The sequence below is a fragment of the Pan troglodytes genome, chromosome 10, assembly GCF_028858775.2.
Source record: "Pan troglodytes isolate AG18354 chromosome 10, NHGRI_mPanTro3-v2.0_pri, whole genome shotgun sequence".
NCBI classification, from domain to species: domain Eukaryota; kingdom Metazoa; phylum Chordata; class Mammalia; order Primates; family Hominidae; genus Pan; species Pan troglodytes.
Window position 1 is genome coordinate 110,387,744 of NC_072408.2, and position 25,227 is coordinate 110,412,970.

Sequence of the window (25,227 nt, forward strand, 5' to 3'; positions counted from 1 at the left end):
AGGGGACCCAAGTGCAAAGTTCAGAATGCCCTCTTCATGCTACTAAAATGTAACTGGCATGAACTGCTCCACAAACCAGAGGCAATTGTTTATTGTCTTAAATCACCTCCCTAGGCCCCATGAACCTTATTTGACAAGAAATTCAGTACCTCTTTCTAGACAAGTACACCTCACCCCACCTTTGGAGAGTTGACAAACCCTAAGGGATTGTACAGTCCGAAAGGGGTTTCAATACAGCTCCCCTGCTCAGGCTGGGAGAAAAACGGGGTGGAATGCTGTCATTGCCCCTTGCCACCACACGAGGTCACTGTTAAGGACAGATGCTGCCATAGTGCCCTCTGGTCCCCGCTCCAGCACTGGAGGTTTCCTGGTTCTCTGAGGGAAGCCCGCCCTTGTGCCAAGTGTAACTAAGGGCGCCTGCTTTTCGGATGGGCGCTTTCAGTTCACACGCAGCGCCGCCTTCCAGAACGTCCGCCAACCCCAGGCTCACCAAATCAGGATTCACGCTTTCAACTAACTCTGCAGGAACAGAATCACCGTCCACCATTTCCCTGACAACTTTACCATTTTAAAAAGCGGTTGCATTCTAGCCCCCTTCCCCCCTGAGGGTGAAGTGCCCTTTGACGGGCCATTGCCCTCTGTGGTTCCAGGAGGCACCTGTCCCGCTACAGAGAAAGGAAAACAACACATTTAAAATCAGGCAGCTGGTCCCACCACATGGTAGTCAGTCTCCTGCTAACTCCTCCTGGGCAGAAAGGGAAGTGAGAGAGGACAGGGAATGAGGCATCTGCAGCGCGACTTCTGCTCCCCCAGCCACACCCATGGTTTTTGTCTGTGGGCTCTCACTCCAAGAAATTGTTCACTTTGGGAAGCCGAGGCAGGCGGATCACGAGGTCAGGAGATGGAGACCATCCTGGCTAACACGGTGAAACCCCGTCTCTACTAAAGATATTAAAAATTAGCGGGGTGTGGTGGCACACGCCTGTAGTCCCAGCTAGTCGGGAGGCTGAGGCAGGAGAATCGCTTGAACCAGGGAGGTGGAGGTTGCAGTGAGCCGAGATCGCACCACTGCACTCCAGCCTGGGCTACAGAGCGAGACTCCCTCCCCCACCCGCAACGCCCACAAAAAAAAAAAAAAAAAAAAAAAAGATTGTTGTGCCTGCCGATAGAATCCCTTGGTTTAATTTTACTAAAAGTACAAGACGAGGAAGAAAATATAACTTTTGTGTTTATTTTTCCTAAAGTCTATTGACCTTCCTTTTTGGACTGCACAATCCCCTGGGGTGTGGACTATTAGGGGTGGCTCGTACGCCTTTAAGAGCAAAATCAGCCATTACTCAAAGACACTTCATCTTTTTTTAACTTTTGTTTTCTGCCTAATGTTTCCCAAAGCATGAAGTAAGTGCTTTTTCCCATTATATTTTTTTCAATAACCTCTATGCATACAAAATTTAGATAATCATTAAAATATGCAAGGTATTATATTAAATGCTTGAAATCAGTGTTTTTTTGTTTTGTTTTGTTTTGTTTTGTTTTGTTTCTTGAGACAGTCTTGCTCTGTCATCCAGGCTGGAGTGCAGTAGCGCCATCTCAGCTCACTGCAACCTCCACCTCCCGGATTCAAGCAATTCTCCTGCCTCAGCCTCCCAAGTGTCTGGACTACAGGCAAGTACCACCACACCTGGCTAGTTTTTTAGTAGATACAGGGTCTCATCATGTTGGCCAGGCTAGTCTCAAACTCCTGGCCTCAGGTGATCCACCCACCTCGGCCTCCCAAAGTGCTGGGATTACAGGCATGAGTCACTGCGCCTGGACCTTGAAGTAGATGTATTCTTTAAGAGTAGGATTGATTAATCAGATTTTTGCTTTTTCAGCTACCAGAGAGGGTTTTTTTCTTGTTTATCCTTCCCACAGTTTCTACGGTTCTGTCTTCCTCTCTCATTTTTTTACTCTTTTTATCCTCTTGATCCTTCAATTTTTTTGCTACTGTGATTGTTAGCCATATTAAACTGAAATGTTTTAATCAATGTATTTATTTAATAAAATGTAATATTGTCTGTTCTTTAAGAAATTGCTTTAGTGGAACTTTTTTCTACAGTAAAGACACAAAAAAAATACCAAAGTAATAAAATGTATGAGCTAAAACTATAAAACTTAGGAATAACGTAGCAGAAAAGTCTTGTGACATTAGATTTGGCAATGATTTCTTGAATACAATGCCAAAAGCAGAGGCAACAAAAGTAAAAATAAATTGTACTTCATCAAAATTAAATACTTTTGTGCAACACGGAACACTGTCAGCAGAGTGAAAAAGCAACCCACAAAATGGGAGAAAATATTTGTAAATCATATGCCTGATGAGGGATTAATTCACAGGATATATAAAGAATTCCCATAACAGAAAACAACCAGATTAAAAATGGGCAAAGGATCTTATTAGACATTTTGCTGAAGAAGATATACAATAAGCACATAAAAAGATGTTCAGTATCATTGATCATTAGGGAAATGCAAATCAAAACCACAGTGAAATACCACTTCACATCCATTAGGATGGCTACTTTCAAAATACCAAAGGTTGGCAAGGATGTGGAGAAATTGGAACCCTTGTGCACTGTTGGTGAGAATGTAAAATGGTACAGCCACTGTGGAAAACAGTACAGTGGTTCCTCAAAAATCAAAACATATCCTTACCATGTGATCCAGCAATTCCATTTTCCAGGTATATACCCAAAATAATTGAAAACAGAAATGCAATGAGATATTTGTACACCAGTGTTCTAGCATTATTCACAAAACTAAAAAGACATTCTACTAAGTGAAATAAAAGAACACAAAATCACATATATCATATGATTCCACGTACATGCAGTACCTCAAATAGTCAAATTCATAGACACAGAAAGTGGAATGGTGGTCGCCAGCATCTGGGGGAAGGGAGAAGAAGGACTTACTATTTAATGAGTACAGAATTTCAGTTTGGAAAGGTGAAAAAAACCTGGAGATGGATGGTGGCAATGGTTGCACAACAATGTGAATGTTTTTAATGCCATCAAACTGTACACTTACAAATAGTTAAAATAGTAAAATCTGTGTTGTATATATTTTACCACAATAGAAATAGAAAAGAAAATGAATTGCTTTTTGACTTATGTATCCTTAAATTATATTTTCTTAGGTTGATCGTCCTCGAAGAGAGAGAGAAACAAAAGAAAAATGAAAAAAGGAAAGAAATTTTCTCCACAAAGACTCAGAAAAGCTACAATCCTAAGAAGTCAAAACTATAATGGGCTTGAGTTGAAGACTCCAAGGGTCTTTACAGTTATGTGACCTGTCCAAGGTTACACAGCTCACCTTTTCATTTTGCACTGGGCCCAAGTTATGTAGCCAGCCTGCTTAGAGATCTCTACTTACCCCAGTTTTCTGATTTATAAAACAAAGATAATAATAATATTGTTAAATTAAATGAAGCCTAAAGCTGCCTCCCTATGTATTTTTAATTTGGCCTAAAGGTTTCTTCGTACAGAGTGAACTATAACCTGACTAGATGTGTGATCTACTCTTGTGCCAATCATCAAGTTTTAACCAATCGAAGGGAGCCAACTGCTTAAACCATGTTCAAATAAGGCAAATGTCCAGCTGTAACCACTTCAGCTGTTTCTGTGCCTCACTTCTGTCTTCTATACATCACTTTCCTTTTTCTATCCATAATGTTTTTTGATCATGCAGCAGCATGAAGTTGATCTGAACCTACTTTGGTTTGGGAGACTGCCCAATTCGTGAATCAATTAAACTGTTAAATTTAATTTGTCTAAGGTTTTTCTTTTAGCAGTAGGTTCCCCATAGGAGATTTGAGAAGATTAAATAGTAAAATAGATGGAAAGTGAAGAGCACATGACAATTACTTCTAAATTTACCCAACAACAATGTGTTGATTGGCTACTGTGGAGCAGGCACTGTTCTAAGCACTGGAGAAATGCTGTGGAAAGTTCCTCTCGTCGGCCTTACACTTCCGTTAGGGAAGATCGACAGTAACAAGATACCATTACATTCTATCACATAGAACACGTACTATGAGGAGAAAATGGAGGGGTGCAATGCAGCAGCTTAATGACCACATCAGCTTGAGTAATCAGGAGTGACTTGTCCATGAGGTGACACTTAAATGATAACTGATGCCAAGGAAGGAAGAATCAATCATGCAACAATCAGAAGGAAGAGCATTCCAGGCATAGGAAACAGCTAGTGAAAATGCCCAAAATGAGAATTAACTCTGCGTGTGAAAGACACAGAATAAAGGCAGGGTGGGTCTAGCAGAGTAGCTTATAAACTGTTTCAGGATGAAGCCAGAGAGAAGATTCAGGTTAGATAAAACCAAAAACCACAGACAAGGAGTTGGTGCTTGATTCCAAGCCATGGGAGAGTTTTAAGCTGGAAACACTTGGTCTGACATGTATCTTTAAAGATAATTCTGATGACTGTTTGCAGAATGAATTTTAGGAGGCAAAGTGGAAGCAGGCAGGTCAAGTAGGATGCTACTGCAATAATATAAGCAACAGATGATGGCTTAGACCAAGGCGGGAGGGGCAGGGATGTAGAGAAGTGGTTGGATTCATGATAAGATTCTACCTATTGAAGGTAAAATCAATAGGAATTTCTGATATTGGTGGTGAGAAAAATAGATCACTCTTGAGCAATTGGATGGATCAATGTTCACTATGACTATGTAAATACCAAATCATTAATCTCTGCCCACTATGAAATAACATCCTAACCGGAAAAGTGTCCTGGGTATGGTGAGCCCCCAGTACATGTTGATTGATTGAACAACTGAATGAATGGGGGAGGGAAGATGCTGAAAGGGAAGTTGAGCGGGGAGCTGAGGAGAAACTTTGCCTACTTTACAATTTTGCTTAGAGCCGGACCTGCTGACTGGTCTCCACAAAAAGGAAAAACAAAAATCACCAGAAAAGAAAGTTTGCTGTGTGGAAAGATTTAAACTAACAAAGGAAAAGGAAAGGGCCATGAGGGCAGGGAGACACGTGTTTGGACACATCCCCTGCTTGGAAGGCTGACTCCTGAAAAGACCAGTATCTGATGAGTGTGCAGGAAACCCTATTGCCCTGTCAGTTCCTACTAACAACCGGGTGCATTTATGTCTCCTCTCAAAGCACGAAGCAGAGGAACCAGAGAGGGTGCCAGGGCCAAGTGAAGGCATGGACATATATTCATTGGCCCTCTCTGCAGGATGGGAAGCATTAAACAGAGGCAGCACACTGGCTCTGTGTACATCCTACCTAGAGACAGAAACATTTCAACTGAAACTGACAGTCTCTTGAAACCCGGTATCTGATTCTCACAATAATAACCCTCCTAAAAAATTCAGTCCCCAAGAAATGGCAATGGACTGAAAGAGTGCCTCTCTATGAAGATTAAAACTTTAGAATGTTTTCTAAAAATATTTTAAAAGTTTAGAAGATTTTCTAAAACTATTCTAAACATTTAGAAGATTTTCTAATAATCTTCTAAACGTTTAGAATATTTTTGTAATCATGAACAGTACTAAACAGGTATGTGTTAGGGTAAACCATATGAAGTTGCTAGGGTTAGTCCATTTTTTATCTAAAAGAGTAACTATTTCATGTGGTTCAACCTGATCTCTGTCTCTGCAGGCTGATGAAGTGCTTTGGACAAAATACCACCATAACAATAAATCTTACCTTGAATATATCCCCACTACTCCTTCTATCTCCAAATCCTAGAATATTTCTATGTGTTCTTTGAGAAAGTAATTTTGGGGGATTGAAGCAATTTCTGATTCCCTGGGGGAGAAAATAACAACTATATTCCTCGATGATGTACCCAGCATTCAAACCAACCATCAAATGCTCAAAGCTTAAAGAAATTCAGAGGGGGAGAAATCCCCTTAGCATGGGAAGGATGAAAAGAGTATTTTATAATCCTGTAAATGTGGAAAGGCAGAGTGAAGCTTATGTTGTCCAACTCACTTGTTTTATCATACGAGCTAAGGGGCTTGCACAAGGTCAGGGCCAATAGTTCAAGGCAGAACTGGAGCCAGACCTATCATGTATATGGAACTAACCATTTTCTGAATCAACACACACCATGTATGGAAAGGTAAGAGGACTTTACGGGTGAAAATAATTTCATTTGTAAGATGTAGAAAAATGCTGAACACAAGTTACAAGAATTTGACTTCCCAGATATCAAAATAATAACCCAATAGAATAAGATGTGAAAAAAAAACTCACCAAGAAACACGGAGATTTTAGAATGGTGCATTTAGAAGAAGCTACTATGGCAGGACTGAATGGCAGGAGCAGAAAGAACTGATTTTATAAGCAGCTCGGGGAATTGAAAGAAAAAAGCAGCATGTTTAGATAAATGCTTTTTTGAGGAAGGTGGTATTTTACCAGAATTATATAATCTGCTTATTTATGCAGCTGGGAAATTTTCACTTCCATGAGTTATTCTTTGAAACATTTGTAGTGAGTGCCTACTGTATCTCCAGCAGTCTTCCAGGTATCTGGATATATCGGTTAACAGACAAAAATCCCTGCTCTTAATGAGCATATATTCTAACTGCGGAGGTAGACAACAAACAATAAACATAAAACACAAGTGAATTGTATGGTCACTTAGAAAGTGATATATACCAAGGGAAATAAAAGATCAGGATACTGGGAAGCTGGAGCCGTGAGCAAGGAGGGATGCATGTTGAGGTTTTTAGTAGTGTAGTCTGGGCAGGTCTCTTTGAGAGAGTGGATTTGAATAAGGGCTTGAAGAAAATGAAGGCTGTTTAGGGGAAGAGCGTTCAAGATCTTGACAGGTCACTAAGGCAGAGATGTGGCGGGCAGGTGTGTGTGTTACCGTCTGCTCTGTAAGGCTGGTGTCATCCCAGTTTCTACAGCATGGCCAAGTCTTTTACATATAATAAGAAGCCTTGAGTGATCCAATGTGTCCACCTTATGTTACGCCAGAGATGACAAATCCATATAATGAAACTTTGAGAATTTGGTTGTGGTCCAAGTATGCTGTGGTTGTGTGAATCTCAGCTGTGGCCTTTATATTCACTCTTCAAGCTTCTGTGGCCATGGCCACCTCTCAATGTAACAACAAAGAGCCCCCAGCTCAGGTAAGGGTTTTAATGACTGAACCCAATGAACCACAGTTAATCCACTCATTAGCTTAGGTATCAAATATCAGAATGGTGGCTGCCACAGCAGGCAAAGCATAAGACTAGAGTAAGATTACTCATCATCTATTACTAGTTCAATCACATACTCACTTATCGACGCTGAACAAACGGCTCAATTTCTCTATGCCTCACTTTTCACATCTGCCAAATCAAGATAATACCCTTTGCTCAGTATATTTCACAAAGGCATAGTAATATTTAAGTTTAATGATATAATAAGTATGAAAGTATGCTGGAAGCTATAATGCACAAGGCAATATGGCTTAATTATCTCTATGCCCTCAGAGTACAGCATAATGAATGGCATTCCATAAGTGTTTTTTGAGTAAATAAGCAGACAAGTAAAACTTACTGTGTGATGACAACCAAGAAAAAAAGTCATCCCATCGGACATAACCTATGTCTACACAATCAAAATAAAGATAATATTTAGCATAGCTACCTTTATAAATCAAGCCAAATAATATATTATTCTAGATTTTCACTTGAAACTTTTTTTAAGCAGGAGTTATTTCAAAACATGATAGAAAACTATAGACTACTCTCAGTTTAGCTTGTTAAGTCCTTTGCCTTACCCAACCAGGAAGAAGAGAGGGACAAAGAAAAAAGAACTGCAATATTGCTCAGATGATCAGTATAAAAAAGACATCAAACAAGGAAGAGGAGGAGGAAGATAATTCCTTTTTAATAATTTCAATATTTGGAATATAAATAGCCATTGGATTGGTTGAATGTTACAATAAGATGTAAAGGAGAGATAAAAAGTGTTTTGGCCTCTAGCCAAGATGTTTCAGGTGCCAGGAATTCTGCCCAATGAGTAGACAAAAGGAATGCTCAGCTGAATCTAACACCAACCTATTTGTAGAATAAAGCTGGATTTCATTAAAAATGCCTACTCAGCAAGAAATCCACAGGGTGCAGCAGAAACACCTCTCTCTCCCACTGGGAGAGCATTTTTTTAACTACTAGAAATCATAAACGGGTATTTTGAAAGCTTGTTTTGTTAGTTCTGCTCGCTCCACCTTGGCCAGAATCAATTTTATCAAGGTCCCCCATTAGTCATGGCGGGGTCCATGGAGGCATTTCCAAATGGTTCTCACTGATTTATCCTACTGAAAGTTTTTAGGGACTTACTATTGTTATCTCTTTTCTAAAATTGTCACTTCCCAAAGCACCACTTTCTGTTGGAAAAATTCTAGGAGTTGTTGGATCTGTTGAAACTATGAAGCAAATTTTCAATTATCTAGATAGTTATTCAAGAAAGATCTATACCTAGCTGCCGTTTTGAGATCTTTTTCTTCTTCAGTTGGTCAAAAGCTGCCAAAAGAATTTTTTAAAAAACCTTTTTTAACCAGAAAATTGACCTCAGATTTGCAATTTCTAGTCTTTTTTCTCCTGCAAGAAAAAGATACGACGTAAACAGCTAAACTTGTTCTACTTCATAACAATAAACTCCAATCCCATTGGCCATCTCACAAGGTTCGGGAAGACCTTGTTCAAGGTTCATGAAAGACCAAAACAAGTCAAGTGGATGTCTCAGCATCAACCTCTGGATCCACATTGCCTGGATTCAAATCCTTACCCACCACTCCCTAGCTTTGTGACCTCGGACAAGTTACTCATGGTCTTTCTGCCTCAGTCTTCTCACCTGAAAAATGGCAATAATAGTAATACTTACGTAATTAGTTACTCATCCTTTCTTTGTCTCAGTCTTCTCATCTGCAAGTTATAAATAATAGGAATACTTACACATTCAGCTTATGGTGAATATTCAATGTGTTAAAATTTAAATGTATTAAATCAATATGAAGATTTGGTGACATTTATTTAAAAGATTAAATAAGTTATCAGTTAAAGATCAGAAGAGTGCTGGGCACATGGTGAAAGCTATGTGTGAGTCTGCCATGATGTGATGGTGATCATGATGATGATGAAGGTGGTGACTCCTCTTTCTTGAATCCTTCTCAAAGCACACATGAACCATGCTATTACCCAAACTGATCAAGGACTAAAAACTCAGTGACAAGCATGACATAGAGAAAAGAGCAGTGAAACACTAACAAGTAACAGAATCCTACAGCCACAGAGGATATTCCCCATTGTTACCCAGGAACTTTCCAACATTTCCCAATTTTTTTCCTTTTCCAATACAGGAAAAGTCTCTTCAGATTCCAATCAGAAAATTCCTCCTCTCACCTAAGAGGAAACTATAACCTCTCACATTGTCGCCACTGAGGACAGATCGCAGGGGCAAAGGAGGTGAGTGCTAATCAAGGATGGCGTGAAGAGGAGGCAGTGAGAGAGCAAACAGCAGTCCTGGGGAGAGGACAGCCGCACGCAGTCTTATGTGACTGTCCACAGCACAAGGAGGAAACTGGAGGGAGCACACTGCCCATGGAATATTGCTGATTAAAAACCACTTAAAATGAGACAGAAATTACAACAATCTTCAAAAGGAATATAGACGACAATAAAGAAAGTGACATTTCACCCAACACGGACACATGGATCAGCAAAACTGAGACAACCCAGGACAGGGGAAAATCCAGACCTACTTCAGAGCTACAGTGGGCTCAGGGTAGAGGTCTGTATAGCTGCTGTCTGTTGCATATTTTAACTGTAGAGTAATAGTTAAGGGTGACTGAATACCTATTGTGTGCTAGGTACCAGTCTAAGCACTTTACTTGTCAATTGCAGGCACATTTTAGGGAGAGGGGACAGGGATTTAAAATAACATGAAGAATCCCTGTTTATAGCAATCAAAAGAGCCTAACAGAAACAAAATTAATTAACACACCTATTCAAACAATTTCTAAAGGATGCCATGTGCGTTATAGGCATTTTTTAATGCAACTAATTGATAAACTGTATGCACAGGTCTCTGTGGCCACTGGCAGGCTAACCTCCACTTCTAGGAACTGAAAAATGAAATAATCTACCTGCTAAAGTCTAACATGGCATTTCCCTTAGAGACACTGATAGAACACAGAATCTGGAGGTTGCCAATATAAATTTGCAAAAACAGAAAGCATCCCTTAGTCTAAAAAGCTTGGGAAATGCTGCCTTAAGCAAAGTTGAACTGTTTTTTGTTTCATTTGGTTGCGTTGTTTTAAAGGACTTCTCAGAACTTTCAATGGACTAACAAGCATGGCCAATCCATGAGAAAGGGACATGAGAGACAGGCGTCCCAAATTATCTGGCGAGAGAATTCTTCCCCACTACCCCTACAGCATTTTCCATAACTAAATTGTATTTAATAAAACATTATTTAGGAAATGCTAGTATGGGCTCATTTTAGTATTTCACCTGGAATTGAGCCTGTTCCAAGTCCCAGATTTTTATCTACATCCTTTAGAAAGAAAAGAATCAGAAAGAAGCATCCAATTTATGTCCCTCGTATATTTTTTAAGGTAACACAGCTGCTGTAACAGATAAATATCAAAGTCTCACTGGCTTCACACAATCATAATCCATTTCTCCTCAAGCAACAGTCCAATGCAAGTGAAATCACCCAGGAAGCTTTGGAAAATTCTCCTGTGCGCCACTCCCAGGCATTCTGATTTGGTTATTCTGGAGTGGAGCTAAGCATTAGGCTTTTTTTTTTTTTTTTTTTTTTTTTTTTTTTTTTTTTGAGCTCCCCACCCAGGTTTCTGGGCTGGCCTCTGAGGGGCCTATGTTGGAAAAGTTTCCTAGATTATCGGTCATTATAAATGTTGTTTCAAAAGTTGAAAGGAGTCGGTGGGGGAGAGAGAGAGAGAGAGAGAGAGAAACTTTGTAGAGAAATAAAGGATCATTTAACCAAAATTAGTATCTGTAAGTGCATGAATCTCCCATTTAATTTAGTGTCATGAGACGTGCCCTGTTTTGTTAATAAGTCCAGACCTTATCCTTCCTGGTGCTGGGTCTGACACGTTTCCATCATGGTTTCCAATAGAATTGAGAATACCATCTATTATTTATTTATTCATTAAATATTGATTGTTTCAGCAGCAGAGGGCAGTGGTTGACAGTACTGGCTCTGGGGCCACACAGTTTGAATACTAGATTTACCACCTATTAGCTGTGTGGCCTTGGATAAATTCCTTAACCTCTCTGCCTCAGTTTCCTCCTCTGTAAAATGAGAAGAATCATCCTGTTTTACCAAGTACTGTGAGAATTAAACAACTAAATCCATGGAGAGGCCTAGAATAGTGACTAGCATGTAGTAAGTTTTCAAAAAGTGATGGCTACTATCCTTAACTGTTTTCATTATTTTGAAGTGCAGGTCTCTGCTCTAGGCATCAAGGGGTACAGAGAAGATGAGGCTATATCTTCTGTCCTCAAGGCATTCATAGCTGGGCATGGGAGACAGACAGATAGATGTGACCTCGGCTTTCATGGCTTTATGTGCAAAATTGTGGGAGCATCTTCAGGGTCCTGTGGAGGGGCAGCACAGGAAGGCTTCCTGGAAGGGGTGGCTTTAGATCTGGAACTTAAAGGGTAAGATTGAACCTACAGGCTTAGTCACTTGTTACTGAAGTGGCATGGAAAAGAAGAAAGAATGAGTCAAACACCCACCTGTCAGCATCTGCAAGGAGACTTTTTTTGCAGTAGAGTTTCTCCAGGGTGAAGCCACCACCTCCTGCAAGGTTTCTGCAACATTCATTCCATACCTGGGACCGTGCTCACTTATGGGCACTCCCCCAACCCCGCTCGACAGCAAGCTTGGACCTTTGCATTGGCACCAAAAGGCCTGCAGTGTTCCATGGCGTGGTTGTGGAAACGTTGACAGGGCCGCAGGGCAGCAGTAGGCAGGACTAGAGGTGGGGGCAGAGTAGAGGAGAGGCAGGACCGTTCTGAGAGCTTCGCAGGCACAAAAATCCCGGGCCAAGCCTCTGCCTCAGCCCCTGCAGGATATCCTGTCATTCAGCAGGATATATAGACCATTTACAGTGGCCAATTTCACCAAGACTCCTGGATTTGCCATTTTTCCTTTCTGAAGGCAGGTCTCACCTATCTCCTGGTTCGATCTAGGAAAAAGGAAAGGAAGGGATTTAAAAGTAAACAGTGAAATGAGAAAGAATTCACTGGGAGTTTATCAAACTAAGTTAAAATAGCTAAGTCAGCCTGACAGGTGCTTGGCACAGAGAAGGAGCAAATATTTCCTCATCATGCTACAACATTTAGTAATTTTTTGTCTTGGATTGGTTGTACAAAATTTCTGCTCCCCAGCTGAAACCACAGGGCAGGTAAGAGGAGACTTACATATTTTTTTCATTTGTTAATTGTCATGATATGTTCAAAAGCTTGTCGTTTTCCTCTGTTGTTATGGGTAAAGGGTGAAATCTGGACTTCATAAAATACAGAGAATGTTTTTGGAGACTAAGTCCTAATTGTGATGCACCATCTTTCCGAAGGTGTGCTAACCCACTTGCTGCTCTTCCTGTACTGAAGCACCCCGCTGCTGTTGGGACCTCTAATCTTAGTGCTAACGATCCTCTTTCCAGTGCAGCTGTTGGCATCTTGTTTTTCATTTGTTCTAGTAGTCTCATTACTGTGAATATCTACCATCCCATCTTCCTGACTAGAAAATAACTATGGCTGTGGAGAGATGGTCTGGGGAATTCCAGGGTGGATATCTCACTAAGGAACACGAGTATCAGAAATATTTCCAAAATCATCAGGCCTTCACTCTTTCATCTCTTCTGCCTTCCACAGAGCTGTAGTAAAAGTTCCCAGGGAGGTCTTACCAGTAGCCCCTACGAAGTACATCAGCGCACCGAACCCTCAAGCAAGCTCACCGAGGTGTCATCACAGAGTGAGGCCAGCTGTCAGTGAGACAGCATGTGATTTCTGATCCATCAAGAATGAATCTTAACCATGATTCTGCACCTGTGCCAGGCAAATTTTTATCAACACCAATTTTATTACAGTTGGCTGCATGCTCTGATAATGTTTTCATGAAAATATGGGAAGATGGCCTAATAGCTAAGTGCTCCAGCTTTGAAATTTGGTAGGGGTGAGTTTGAACTGTGGATCTCATTTTTCTGTTTAACAAATAGGTCTGAGGATCAGTCATGATTGTCCACAGCTGTTTGACCCTGAGCACGCTTTTTAATCTCTTCAAGCTTCAGTCTCGCCCCTGACAGTGCTCCACAAATGGTAGTAATTATCATCACCATCATCATCTTCTTAATCACCATCATCATCATCATCATTATCACCAAGTGTTTGCATTCATACAGAAATCAGACCTTAACTAATTAAAATAAGCTGAATTTACTTTTCAGAGAGGACAACTTTGTAAATACTGTATGAGACAGACAATGAGCCTTTTCTTTTGAAAAGGGCAATTTGAAGGTCAAGATGTTTCTTAAGAAGAGGGTTTTAAATCTAGCCCACAAAGAAAGAAAAGACAAAGTACTGTAACCCCATATACTTATCCAAATGTGAAACCCTCATGTAAAGAAAAGCCTGCTTTAAAAAAAAATGTGGAGGTGTCCTGACAATTAAAGGAGGTTAATTCAAACTCTATCTAAGTGTAGCTTTTGTTATTACTCAATAAAGAAACTTCTAGGGCTATTTTGGTTCATGATGATCACCAAATGAAAACTCCTGGTAAAAATAGAAATTTCAGTTTTCTATACTCCACTCAGGTGCAGGAAAGAGAAAGGGCTAATCAAGGAATCACAAGACCAGTAACTCACAGGGTGACCTTGGGCAAGTCACTGCAACACCCCTCACCTCAGTTTTCTTCCAGCTAAAATGAGGATGATGATACCTGCCCTACTTATCTTCAGAGCAGTGCAGATCAAATAAGAAGATACCTTTGAATGGATGCATAACCAATAATCGTTCTGAAGATGTAAAGTTTCTTTTTATGCAGGCTTTATGTATTTCAATGAACTTAGAAGCAGTGGTGACATTTCCACCACAACCAACCTATTATTAGGCCTGTGGATGACCTGTGGGATAATACAGAAGCATGAGACACAATCCTGCCCAAGAAGAAGCCTACCTCTTTCTGCTCTGTCCTACGGCCTAGAGCAAACCTGTTCAAAAAGCAGGGCCTCAAAATGTGTTGGTAATGTCTTTTTTGATTGGCAGGTCCTTTCTGCCTTCCCAGGAAATGCCTGGATTAGACTCCTTGCCCTGGAAAGGTCAAGGTTTGGGGTTGAAGAGATCCTACCCCTTCTCTCTACTAACTGCTCTATGCTAAGTTTTACCTCAGCATGTTGGCACAGCATATTTCTAAGAGTTTAGCAAATAAGAATGAGGTGTCTTTTAATGGAGTGCAAAAACCAACAAAATGTGCTCCACTGGGCCAGCCACAGGAAGAGTAGAAGTTGAGAAAAGGAAGAAAAATGAGTGTGGTTTTGTGAAAGAGGTGGTGTGAAACAGGGTCTTGAAGGATATGGTTCAGCAGCCCAGTGAGAACATGGCAGTTAGGAGAGGAAACAGGCACAAAGGTGAGTGAAGAGTTACAGCAGCCAGCATTCACCACCTGTGATACTTCAGACATTTTTTGCCAGGAAATTTGCACCTGCTTAAGTGACCGTCATCATTTAAAGGTCTCAATAACCTCAAGAGTGGTTATTAATATCTCCTCTTTATAGGTGATGGCAAAGGGTAAGCAATTCATTCAAGATTGTACACTTAGCAAGATATAGAGTTTGACTCCAAACTTAGGTCTTTTGATCCCCAAGTTTAGTCTCTCTTTGTTGTACAAAGCTGCTCCATCTTAAGCTTGATGAGGAAATGAAGAAAAGTTGAGGAAAGGGAGGCATCTCTCAGGGAGGATCAGCCTCGGCATTATGAGCAACAGGGGATCCTAAAGACAGTGCCAAATTGGGTCTGGATCATTCAATTTAGTAGCTACATCTCCACCACCTTATGTTGCTAAATAACTGTTTCTAGCACATCTGATTTCCCCAATTCATTTGTTTAATCAACAAGTATTCACTGAGCACTGCTATGCATCAGATACTATTTTAGGGCTTAGGTACAACAGTGGACAAAACAGAGAAAGATCCCTGCTCTCTGGAAGCCTACTTTTCAGTTGGATTGTAATCTAAAGATTGCAAATATCTCTGAAATAGTAACTGTATCCTCCACGGCACTGGCACAGTGCTGGCTCCAGAGCAGACATTCCTGTGGAATCAATGATGAAAGAACATCCTTGAGATCTGCTGATCTATGACCAATTGACCTTTAATAACCTGCTTTACGAATTTTTCACTTGAGAGTGTATTCTGCCATATATTTCAGGTTCCCCACTTGGATAAATGTGGATAATAACATTATCTTACCTTGCTAGATTTCAGACTCTATCTCAGGTATGGCAAATGTATGGTACAAACAGTGGCTCTTCTTTCACCTACAGCCATGGCAGACATTGCTTATTAATCTCAATACTCTTTCCAGATAAGATTGAAAGGAGCAAACCAGTCATTACCAATCAACCTTATCACCATCCCTGACGTTCCATTGAGATGATTGGAGACATTCCAGTGGAGAAGATTGGCCATGCTAGATGTTTTGCAAGACTCTGATAACAGGAATTAATGTTCTTTTTTTTAATATTTACACAGGCCAGAAGATGTGATAGGAAGTCTCTTCTTACAATTAGGACCGAGTGCCGATCCTGCGCTCTCAACCTTGGAGTCAAGTGCCCGGATGGTTACACCAAGATTACCAGTGGCTCTGTAGGGGTTCGAGATTGCAGGTACTCATGAGAAAATAAACGTGATGGAACTATGAATCCAACTTGAAGCTCCCTGTCTCAAAAACTGCAAAGCATTTCCATGACTTTTCTCTTGCTCTAAGACAATAAGCCCAAACTTAGGTAACTCACAATTTATGAACTTAAGTCTAAAATATATATTGTTGGCCAGGTGTGGTGGTTCATGCCTGTAATCCCAGCACTCTGGGAGGCCGAGATGGGAGGATCACTTGAGATCAGGAGTTCGAGACCAACCTGTCCAACATGGTGAAAACTCATCTCTACTAAAAATACAAAAATTAGCCAGGCCTGGTGGCACCTGCCTGTAATCCCAGCTACTCAGGAGCTTGAGGCACGAGAATCGCTTGAACCCAGGAGGAGGAAGTTGCAGTGAGCCGAGATCAAGCCACTGCACTCCAGCCTGGGTGACAGAGTGAAACTATATCTCAAAAAATAAAATATATATTGTTATTCACTCACATTTTAATACAAAATTGACTTATTTTGTATTGCACATAAACATTCTCTTTTCATTTTGCCTGTATTTTGAAAATCTGGGTTTTATTTAATTTGGAAAGAATTCTAGTCTTGAATGTGTTAAAAGCCTTGAGTGTGATAGTCATCTCTTCAGCTATGGACCTTGATACTAATTAGAAGTCGAAGAAGGGGGAAAGATGAATTGCAGCATGGTTGCATTTTATGTAAACTTTGCATTCTTGAAGACCTCTTGGGATTCAAAACTCTGATAACTCAAGGCTAATTCTGGCAAAGGATGACAAGTGGTTCTGCTCACTAGCTAATGGGTGCAGCCATGGGGCTCAACTGCAAATGCAATTTCTATTTGCGCAGCCTGTTTCTTTAGAAATTAGATAGTACTCAATGAGTTTGCTTTTAATTCCGGATGGAAGGATTTTTTTTTTATTTTGCATGAAATGAAATCTTAACACTATTATATCACACTATTTTAAATTCACATTTGCTTAATGTGACCACACTATATTCTAAAATCAAAATCATCATTTTAAATAAAAGTTTCCCAGCATTAACTAACCTAGAATTAGCAAGCAGTGGGTATCATCAGATGGGATAACTTTTACCTGTTCCTCCTTTTGGAGGTTAGATTCTAATACGATGATTGAAGTTCGTATGGTACGTGATTAATGTCTCTGCATAATCAGGACTTGTAACACCTTGATTGCTTCTGATTCTTTCTGAAAAAAGAAAAGAAAAAAAAATTAGCAAGCATATGCAGCAGTTAACACTCAATTACCAAAGCTGAAAACTTTTTTGTACTGGCTACTTTTTTGTTCATTGCCAAGGTGGACACTTGGTTATATTCCAATACACAAACACACAAGCACACACACACATACACACACACACAGGATAAAACTTTTGCATTCAGAAATGTTTTAGATTTAATGACTTTGGTCTATCATTCATCTATGCTGGAACAAACTCAAGATTGGTTCTTTTGTTTTATGTTCTTTCGTTCTGTTTAAAAATCACTTTATTGAGATATTACTGACATACAAAAACCTGGACATTCTTGATGTACACAACTTGATGAGTTTGAAGATAAGTACAATCCATGAAACCAACACCACAATCAGTATCATAAACATACTCATCATCTTCAAAAGTTTTCTCCCCCCTCTTTTTTGTGATAAGAACGCTTAACATAAGATCTCCTGTCTTTGCAATGTTTAAGCATATATTATGTTATTGTTTAGGCACTAAATCTATAGAATGTTTTCATCTTTCGTAACCAAAACTTTGTACCCTGCGAACAATACCTTCCCATTTTCTCATCCTTCCAACCCTTAACAACCACCATTCCACTCTATTTATATTCCTCATATAAGTGGGATCATATAGTATCTGTTCTTCTGTGTCTAGCTTATCTCACTTAGCATGATATCCTCTAGGTTCATCCATGTTGTTGCAAGTTACAAGATTTCCTTCTTGTTAAGCGCTGAGTAATATTTCAGTGTATGTATATACCACATTTTCTTTATCCATTCATCCATTGATGGATGTTTATGTTGCTTCCATGTCTTGGCTATTGTGAATAATGCTGCAGTGAACATGAGAGTGAAGAGATCTCTTTAAGATCCTAATTTCAATTTTTTTGGATATATAACCAGAAGTAGGATTAATGGATCATATGGTAGTTTTATTTTTAATTTTTGAAGGACCTCCATACTTTTTTCTACAGCAGTTATACCAATTTACATTCTCACCAACAGTGTACAGTTGTTCCCTTTTCTCCACATCCTTGCCAATACTTGTTGCCTTTTGTTTCATGCTTTTTATAATAACCATCGTAATAGTTGTGAGGACGTATCTCATTGTGGTTTTGATTTGCCTTTCCCTGGTGTTTAGTGATGTTGAGCACCTTTTTATACACCTATTGGCCACTTGTATTCTTTCAAAATTAGTTCCTGAAGGGATATTTGGTCCTGCCCTTGGACTCTCCTTCTGCCCACCTTCGTGAAGAAGTGTCCCTGCCAGTATTCTCAACCATTCAAAAAAAGTCAACTCTATACCCAACTTGACTGTTCGTAAAGTATGTGACTGTGCTGTTAATCAGCTGTATTTCAAGGACGGGTTTGGGAGGACAATCTTGAATTCATCATCACGTTATTCTTAACAGCAGCCCAGTTGAAAGAAATGGAAAGAAACAACATTTATGAAGGATTGTCTCTAGATACACTAAGTCTAATCCTAGAATAAGCCATGCCTGCAGAGATCCCTTTAAATAGACAATAGTGTTTAACCTCCATAGAATAGTTATTCCAGAACTATATCTCAGCTGGCACTAGAAACTCTTCTAAGGAACTCATCATTTTATCTCCTACAAGGATATTGTGGGAAATGTTCCTTGCTGCATTATACTGCCTTTGCCACAGACATTTCTACATCTGCAATATCTCCAATAAATATGCTAAGCCTGAGCAATGGGTTTGCTTTAAATCCACACATACTGTGCATTTTGTAACTCATGATCTCTCCCTTCCTGCATTGACTGCTAGGATACTCAGTGATAAGTTTTAGGTATACTTCTAGCATGTGCCTAGGCCTTAATATTTATTTCATCTACTAACTTCATTTCTGATATCACTTTAGATATTTCCCCCGTATGTTCATTGTTCTCTGATTTTTTCATCCAGTTCTTACAATTAAAAATAATCATAATTAAGTTTTATGCTACCTAGAAAGCCAAATGTGTTCCATCTAGATATTTTTAACTGTAGGTAAATATTAAGACCTAAATTGAAAGCTAAGGCAATTCTACCACCTAGAGTAACTGCATTGCTCTTATCGTGGGTTAATGTCCTCTCTTTACCCTCCAAGGTACACCTTTGAGGTCAGAACATACTCTCTGTCTCTCCCCGGATGCCGCCATATTTGTAGGAAGGACTATCTCCAACCTCGGTGTTGTCCTGGCCGCTGGGGCCCAGACTGTATAGGTAAGTGGCACAATGCTTGGACTTTGAGACTTGCTTCTTGGTATCTCATTTCATAGAAAATTGAGATGAAGGAAGCCCAATAAAAAGAAGAATGTTAACATCCGTTTGTAGAAATCTCTGTGTTAGTCTATATGTAGAAAACCTTTCTTGCCCTGTTAGCTTTCACAAAGCAATCTGCTTTACTGCTGATAGAGATCTCTCTTTAAAAGAATTCCCTTATAAGCCAGAAAAAGGGACAATTGAAAGGATACCCATTTTTATTTTAAAAGATATTTGCAAAAGAAAGGAAGTTAAAACCTGGGCTATTAGGACCCCCAAATACAATTTTCTTTAAGAATAAATTTTGTTACAATGTCTCAAAGACTGTAGTTATTGTTTGGCAACCAAAATAATAATTAAATATTCTAAAAATTTGTCTTAGGATGGAATATCAAACTTTAAAGTGATAGACTTAAGACACATCAGGGTAAAGAAACTGTGTAAAGTTAATTGTGTAGAGATGCAAATACACATATACATAAAAATTAATTCTGACCAGGTTTTACTGTAAGCAAAACTACTAGCAAAGTCTGAATCAATGGTATAGTTAGATTTCTGCAATCAAGCATAGCATTTGATAGCTGAAATTGAACTTTTATCCTTAGTATAGATACTAACACTCAAATAGTGACTGAGTCATTTCTACCTGTGGAAATTAAGTAAAGTCTTCTTTTTTTGGTAGGAAAAAATCAGGTATTTTAATTTATGAATTTGCAATTCACTCCCCATCTTCTTAGATGTAATGAAAACATCTCCTTAGGATCCACATAAAAGGAGAGATTGTTTCTCTTTTGCTTTGTTTTTTTTTTCTGATTAAAGTAATACAAGCAAATTATATACACTTGTAAAGTTTACAAAGGTATAAAGAAAGAAAAAATATCAATTTGTATTCTGTCACATATAGGAAACCTTAAATATTTTGGCATGTTTCAGTCTTGGGTTTTTTTCCATATAACTTGTAAATAGTTGAATCCATACTGTTTGTATAATGTCTTTTGGGTTTTTTGTTTGTTTATTTGTGTTTTTAACTAACGATTAAATGAATAAATGCTTGTATTTACTCAATATTGCTGACATTAGGTACCAGAGAGGTACTCAGCTTATATTACCAGATGTAATTTTTAAAACAAATCTTTGAGTTAGACATTTTTATCCCCATTTTGCCTATGAGAAATCAGATTTTAAAATTATATTTTGCCAGTTTCCTTTGGACTGGTAAGTGATAAAGCAAGTTCAAGTTCAAAGTTGCCTGGCACCAAAGCCTACCTCTTTCTGCTCTGTCCTACTGCCCAGAGCAAACCTGTTCAAAAAGCAGGGCCTCAAAATGTGTTGGTAATGTCTTTTTTGATTGGCAGGTCCTTTCTGCCTTCCCAGGAAATGCCTGGATTAGACTCCTTGCCCTGGAAAGGTCAAGGTTTGGGGTTCAAGAGATCCTGCCGCTTCTGTCTACTAACTGCTCTATGCTCAGTTTTACCTCAGCATGTTGGCACAGCATATTTCTAAGAGTTTAGCAAATAAGAATCAGGTGTCTTTTAAAGCAATTAACTCTGTTAATCAAATGCAGTGTCTTTTAAAGCAATTAACTCCGACTTCCAGATTTTAAGAACATTGTTTGTGCCAAATGTGTTCATGATCATGTCTAGTTCTCATAGACATTTTGATACAAAAGAAAGAACTTTTAGATTTGCTTTTCTCTTTCTAACCCACAAAAACAAATCTGATGCTAAGTTACTAATCCGAAACATTGAAGACAAGGAACGGCTTTGTCAAAGATGCAGTACAAAAGTCAGCATGTCCGACATATGAATGTCAGAAAACAGCCAGGAGGGCAAAAGAACACTGGGCCAGCAGCTAGAACTTCATCCCACCATTTACTGGTTGGGGCAAGTGACTTTCTGCCTACTCCTTATTCTCCTCATCTGTCAAATGGGGGCTAAAAGTCCTACTTTACAAAACTGTAGTTGAGATTTTAAAACACTAACCTAGGTGATAAGACTTGGCAGTCTATGACAAAAAGAAGGAATTTTGTAAGTGTTTAATGAATAAATGAATGGGTGACTCAAAGTCAAAATAGACCCTGATAATGAAAGATGAATAAAATGACACTCCTCTGAACCCTTTTTTAACAGTGGGTAACTCTTAAAGCATGAGCAGGCAAAAAGGATTCAAGATCTTTTAGCAGGTTTATGCCATCACACTGTGCTATGTGCAGACCAATGAGGCAAGGTCCACATCTACAACCAAAAGAGTCCAAAAAGGTAGCTGGGCATGGTAGCATGTGCCTCTAATCCCAGCTACTTGGGAGACTGAGGCTGGAGAATCACTTGGGAGGCAGAGGTTGCAATGAGCCAAGATCATGCCACTGCACTCCAGCCTGGGTAATAGAGTGAGACCCTATCTCAAAAAAAAAAAAAAAAAAAAAAAAAAGAGTCCAAAAGGGCTCTTTGAATGTTCAAACATTTCCTTCAAACAGGCCTCAAAGCCAGGGAAGCAAAACATGAAAACTGAGGCCTGGACATTATTTCTACTGTCCTTTCACTGGGGCAAAACGGTACTCCTCTTTATCTTCATCTTCCAAACACACTAGATGTCTCGAAAGGCTTCCTTCCTTTGGCTAGGGAAAAAGATAAAACCTCTACTTGGCAGTATATTTTACCTCTCACATTTTATGGTGATGACAAGCAAAACCTTGACTATCACTTTACATTTCCGTAAGGATAAGGCCGTTTCAGAGCTGCTGACATGGGTCTATCCTTCTTTCTGAGGAAGCACATTCCCAAGCTCCAGAATGGCCTTGTTTCCAAAGCAAATGGAACATCCACTTCCTTTTTAATGCATTGACAAATACATTCATATGTAACACTTCTGGGTTATTTCAAAAATTACTTTAATATATCTCACTCAAATTGGGAAATCACCCTATGGTCAACGCTGAAAACTTGTAGAAGGTAAAGAAGCGCAATGAAAAAAATTACTATCATCTTCTAAAATTAAGAATAAAGCATGAATTCTCACTTGGGGAAAAAAATAATATTATCTTGACATAAGGAAGGTATTTCTACCTGAATGTAACCTGCTTCTCCCTAATTAAAATTTATACTACTTTATCAAATGTGCACATGGAGATCTTTCCTCATTAGCACAAAAATACATTTCTACTTTGAAACTTAATCATGTCTGAACAGCCGATATTCTATTTGGGATGAAATCGATTTTTTAATTTGAACATCTTACTTTTTTTTTTATTCTGCCATGAACGTTAATGGATTTGTGTAACAACTCAAAGTAATGGAAAATGAACATGTGCAAAGGAGTTACACCCAAACTCAGTTGTAGACAAAACAATCTGATTATTTCAAAAAGAAATAGTCTTGATTTTTCTTTTTTAGGTCAATGTCATCAAATTATCTAAATTTATTTTTTATATCATGTTATTTGCATTTCCAGGCCTCTTTTTCTTTCTCACTGCATTTTTCTTGCCATTCACTACCCAGGTTACAAATAATAGACCACAAGGATTTGAAACCATCCTTTTAGGCATTTCCTTTTTTGCTCTGAGTGACAAATAATGCGGAGTTCACTTAAAGAACATATTTCACTTCAGTTTCCCAGGCAGACAAATCCAACAAGAGCTATAAATGGAATATTGGGACATATTTTCTGCCTAGCACTGTGCACCAAGCTTTTAAACAAAGGTGGTGACATGGAATAGGCACCTCTAGAGTTTCTTAGGAGATAAAGTTGCAGAGAAGTCCCTGGTCTCTTGTGGGGCAGGAAGTGTATTATCTTCCTTTAAAGAAATAGACCAGCTGATTTGCTGACAGCTTATAATGGTAAAGCCTCCTCCATTAGGAAAGTCAGGATGCAAGAGACCACCAGAGTAGTGGTGACCCAAGGAAATGTGATAATGACCTAGAATAGGTCATTCTAGGTCTAGATGCTAGACCTAGAATTCTAGAATAGGTCACGATGCTCAGCTTCGTGAGCATCACAATGCATTGGAAACCTGCCCTTGTAGCAAATTATATAATATGTCTTTCAAGCATCATTGCTAAGAATGTCAATTTTACCGTAGTTTTCTCTAATGGGGGCCTGAGATGATAGAAGATGATTTGAAAAGCAGGAAATAAATTACACTTTTTCGTTAAAATTTTTGTTTAAAAACCAAATGAGCTGTTTTCATAAATTGTTAAAACAATCTATCCAGGCCATAAAATGAGGATTCCTCATACCCCCACATTCCTGCTACCTTTTCTCCCAAGTTCCTTCCAGCGTTGGCCAGCTCATAAAAAATCAAGCATTTATTAAGCACCTACTATATGCTGCGTACAATCAGATATATGATAGACCCCATTCCCAATCAACATGTATGATAAGTCCCTATCCCCAAGGAGCTCACAGACTAATGAGGGAAATTGACATGGGAGCAGAGGAGTAAAAACAATTGTACCTGTGAGCCCAGGTGAGGACACTGGGACTTTGAGGAGTTTTGCAGCCTGCCCAAAGAGAACCAGCTAACAAGTGTGGAGCCACACACCAGGAAACAGGGACTGTCTCACTGCAGACCCCAGTTCTAGCTCATTACTCTCTCCTGCTTTCCAAAATACCTGGAATATTGGGACATATTTTCTGCCTAGCACTGTGCACCAAGCTTTTAAACAAAGGTGGTGACATGGAATAGGCACCTCTAGAGTTTCTTAGGAGATAAAGTTACAGAGAAGTCCCTGGTCTCTTGTGGGGCAGGAAGTGTATTATCTTCCTTTAAAGAAACAGACCAGCTGATTTGCTGACAGCTTATAATGGTAAAGCCTCCTGCATTAGGAAAGTCAGGATGCCCAAAGCCCACCCCTGGAATTCTTGCTTCCACCATTAGCTGGGTGCCTGCTCTGCCTGGGGTTGGTTCCATGACACCTGAGCTCCCTTCTGAGAGGCAGCATGGTTTTACAGTAAGATTGCAGACTCCAGAGTCAGATTTCCTGGCTTCCATTCCCAGCTTTATTCTATTTCAGTTCTGAGACTTACTCCCTCTGCAGGGTTGCCAGATTTAGCAAATAATAATACAGGGCACCCAGTTCTATTTGAATTTCAGATAACTAACTAATCTGCAAACAATATTAGGGATGTACTTATGCTAAAACAATATTCATTGCCTATCTGAAATTTAAATCTAACTGGGTATCCTGTATTTTACCTGGTAACCCTATTCTTTGGTACTATCTTCCTCATGATGCTTCCAAAGACTGCACTGAGGTGAGCTAGTATGTGGAAAGCACTTAGGATGTGCCTGGTGGATGGTAAGCCTCCAGAACATGTTGGTTAGCATTTCTGTCTTTTGTGTTTCTCAGACCACCAGTGGGCCTCTTTATTTCAGGGAGTGTTTACTGACTTGATTTTATATTCTAAAGTGCTGACCTGTTATACTCTGCCTTCAGGCTTAAGGACTCAAATTCTTAAGTTAGGCCTGATTGCAATGCCAGTTCCAACTCTTAACGACCATGTAATCTTGGGCAAATTACCTCGCTTCAGTATTCTTACCTATAATCTGAGTGATGAAGATAATAATACCTTCCTCATTTAGATGTGAAAATGAGAACCTACATGAAAAGTGGTTGGCAATAGTACATGCTCAATAAATTCTCTCATTAAGCTGATAACTAATTTCCTACATAGTTTCAGCACTTTGGTAAGGACATTTCTGTACATCTCATTTCTTTGTGTAGCTTATGGTCCCATATGTGTATTGTTTTTCTCATGATTGTCTGCCTTTCTATGGGTGGACCCAATGGGTCACACTG

General features: G+C 39.3%; 1 protein-coding gene, 1 long non-coding RNA gene and 1 other non-coding gene across 21 annotated transcripts in view; all 3 read left to right on the plus strand.

Moving 5' to 3' along the window:
* LOC104001668 (uncharacterized) overlaps positions 1-3,806 on the plus strand; it is a 31,243-nt gene extending 27,437 nt beyond the window's left edge. For all 4 annotated transcript variants that reach the window (XR_002938860.3, XR_001708236.4, XR_010148136.1 and 1 more), the window contains one exon: positions 3,179-3,806. This is a non-coding gene — a long non-coding RNA (uncharacterized LOC104001668). The remainder of the gene's footprint in view (positions 1-3,178) is intronic.
* Positions 3,807-12,152: 8,346 nt separating this feature from the next.
* The window catches only part of STAB2 (stabilin 2), a 178,439-nt gene continuing 165,364 nt past the window's right edge, over positions 12,153-25,227 (plus strand). For 9 of the 16 annotated variants that reach the window (XR_010148140.1, XR_010148141.1, XR_010148138.1 and 6 more), the window contains exons 1-3: positions 12,153-12,447; positions 15,790-15,923; positions 19,278-19,393. Coding sequence is in view for 8 of the 16 variants with exons in the window: in XM_016924069.4 (XP_016779558.4) it covers positions 12,370-12,447; positions 15,790-15,923; positions 19,278-19,393 (328 nt within the window). In the remaining 8 variants the exon portion in view is untranslated. The remainder of the gene's footprint in view (positions 12,448-15,789; positions 15,924-19,277; positions 19,394-25,227) is intronic. The other 7 variants (XM_016924065.4, XM_509322.9, XM_016924068.4 and 4 more) reach the window with 1 other exon arrangement.
* LOC112205129 (U8 small nucleolar RNA) lies at positions 16,995-17,126 on the plus strand. The gene has a single exon (XR_002938983.1). It is a non-coding gene; the product is annotated as a U8 small nucleolar RNA (small nucleolar RNA).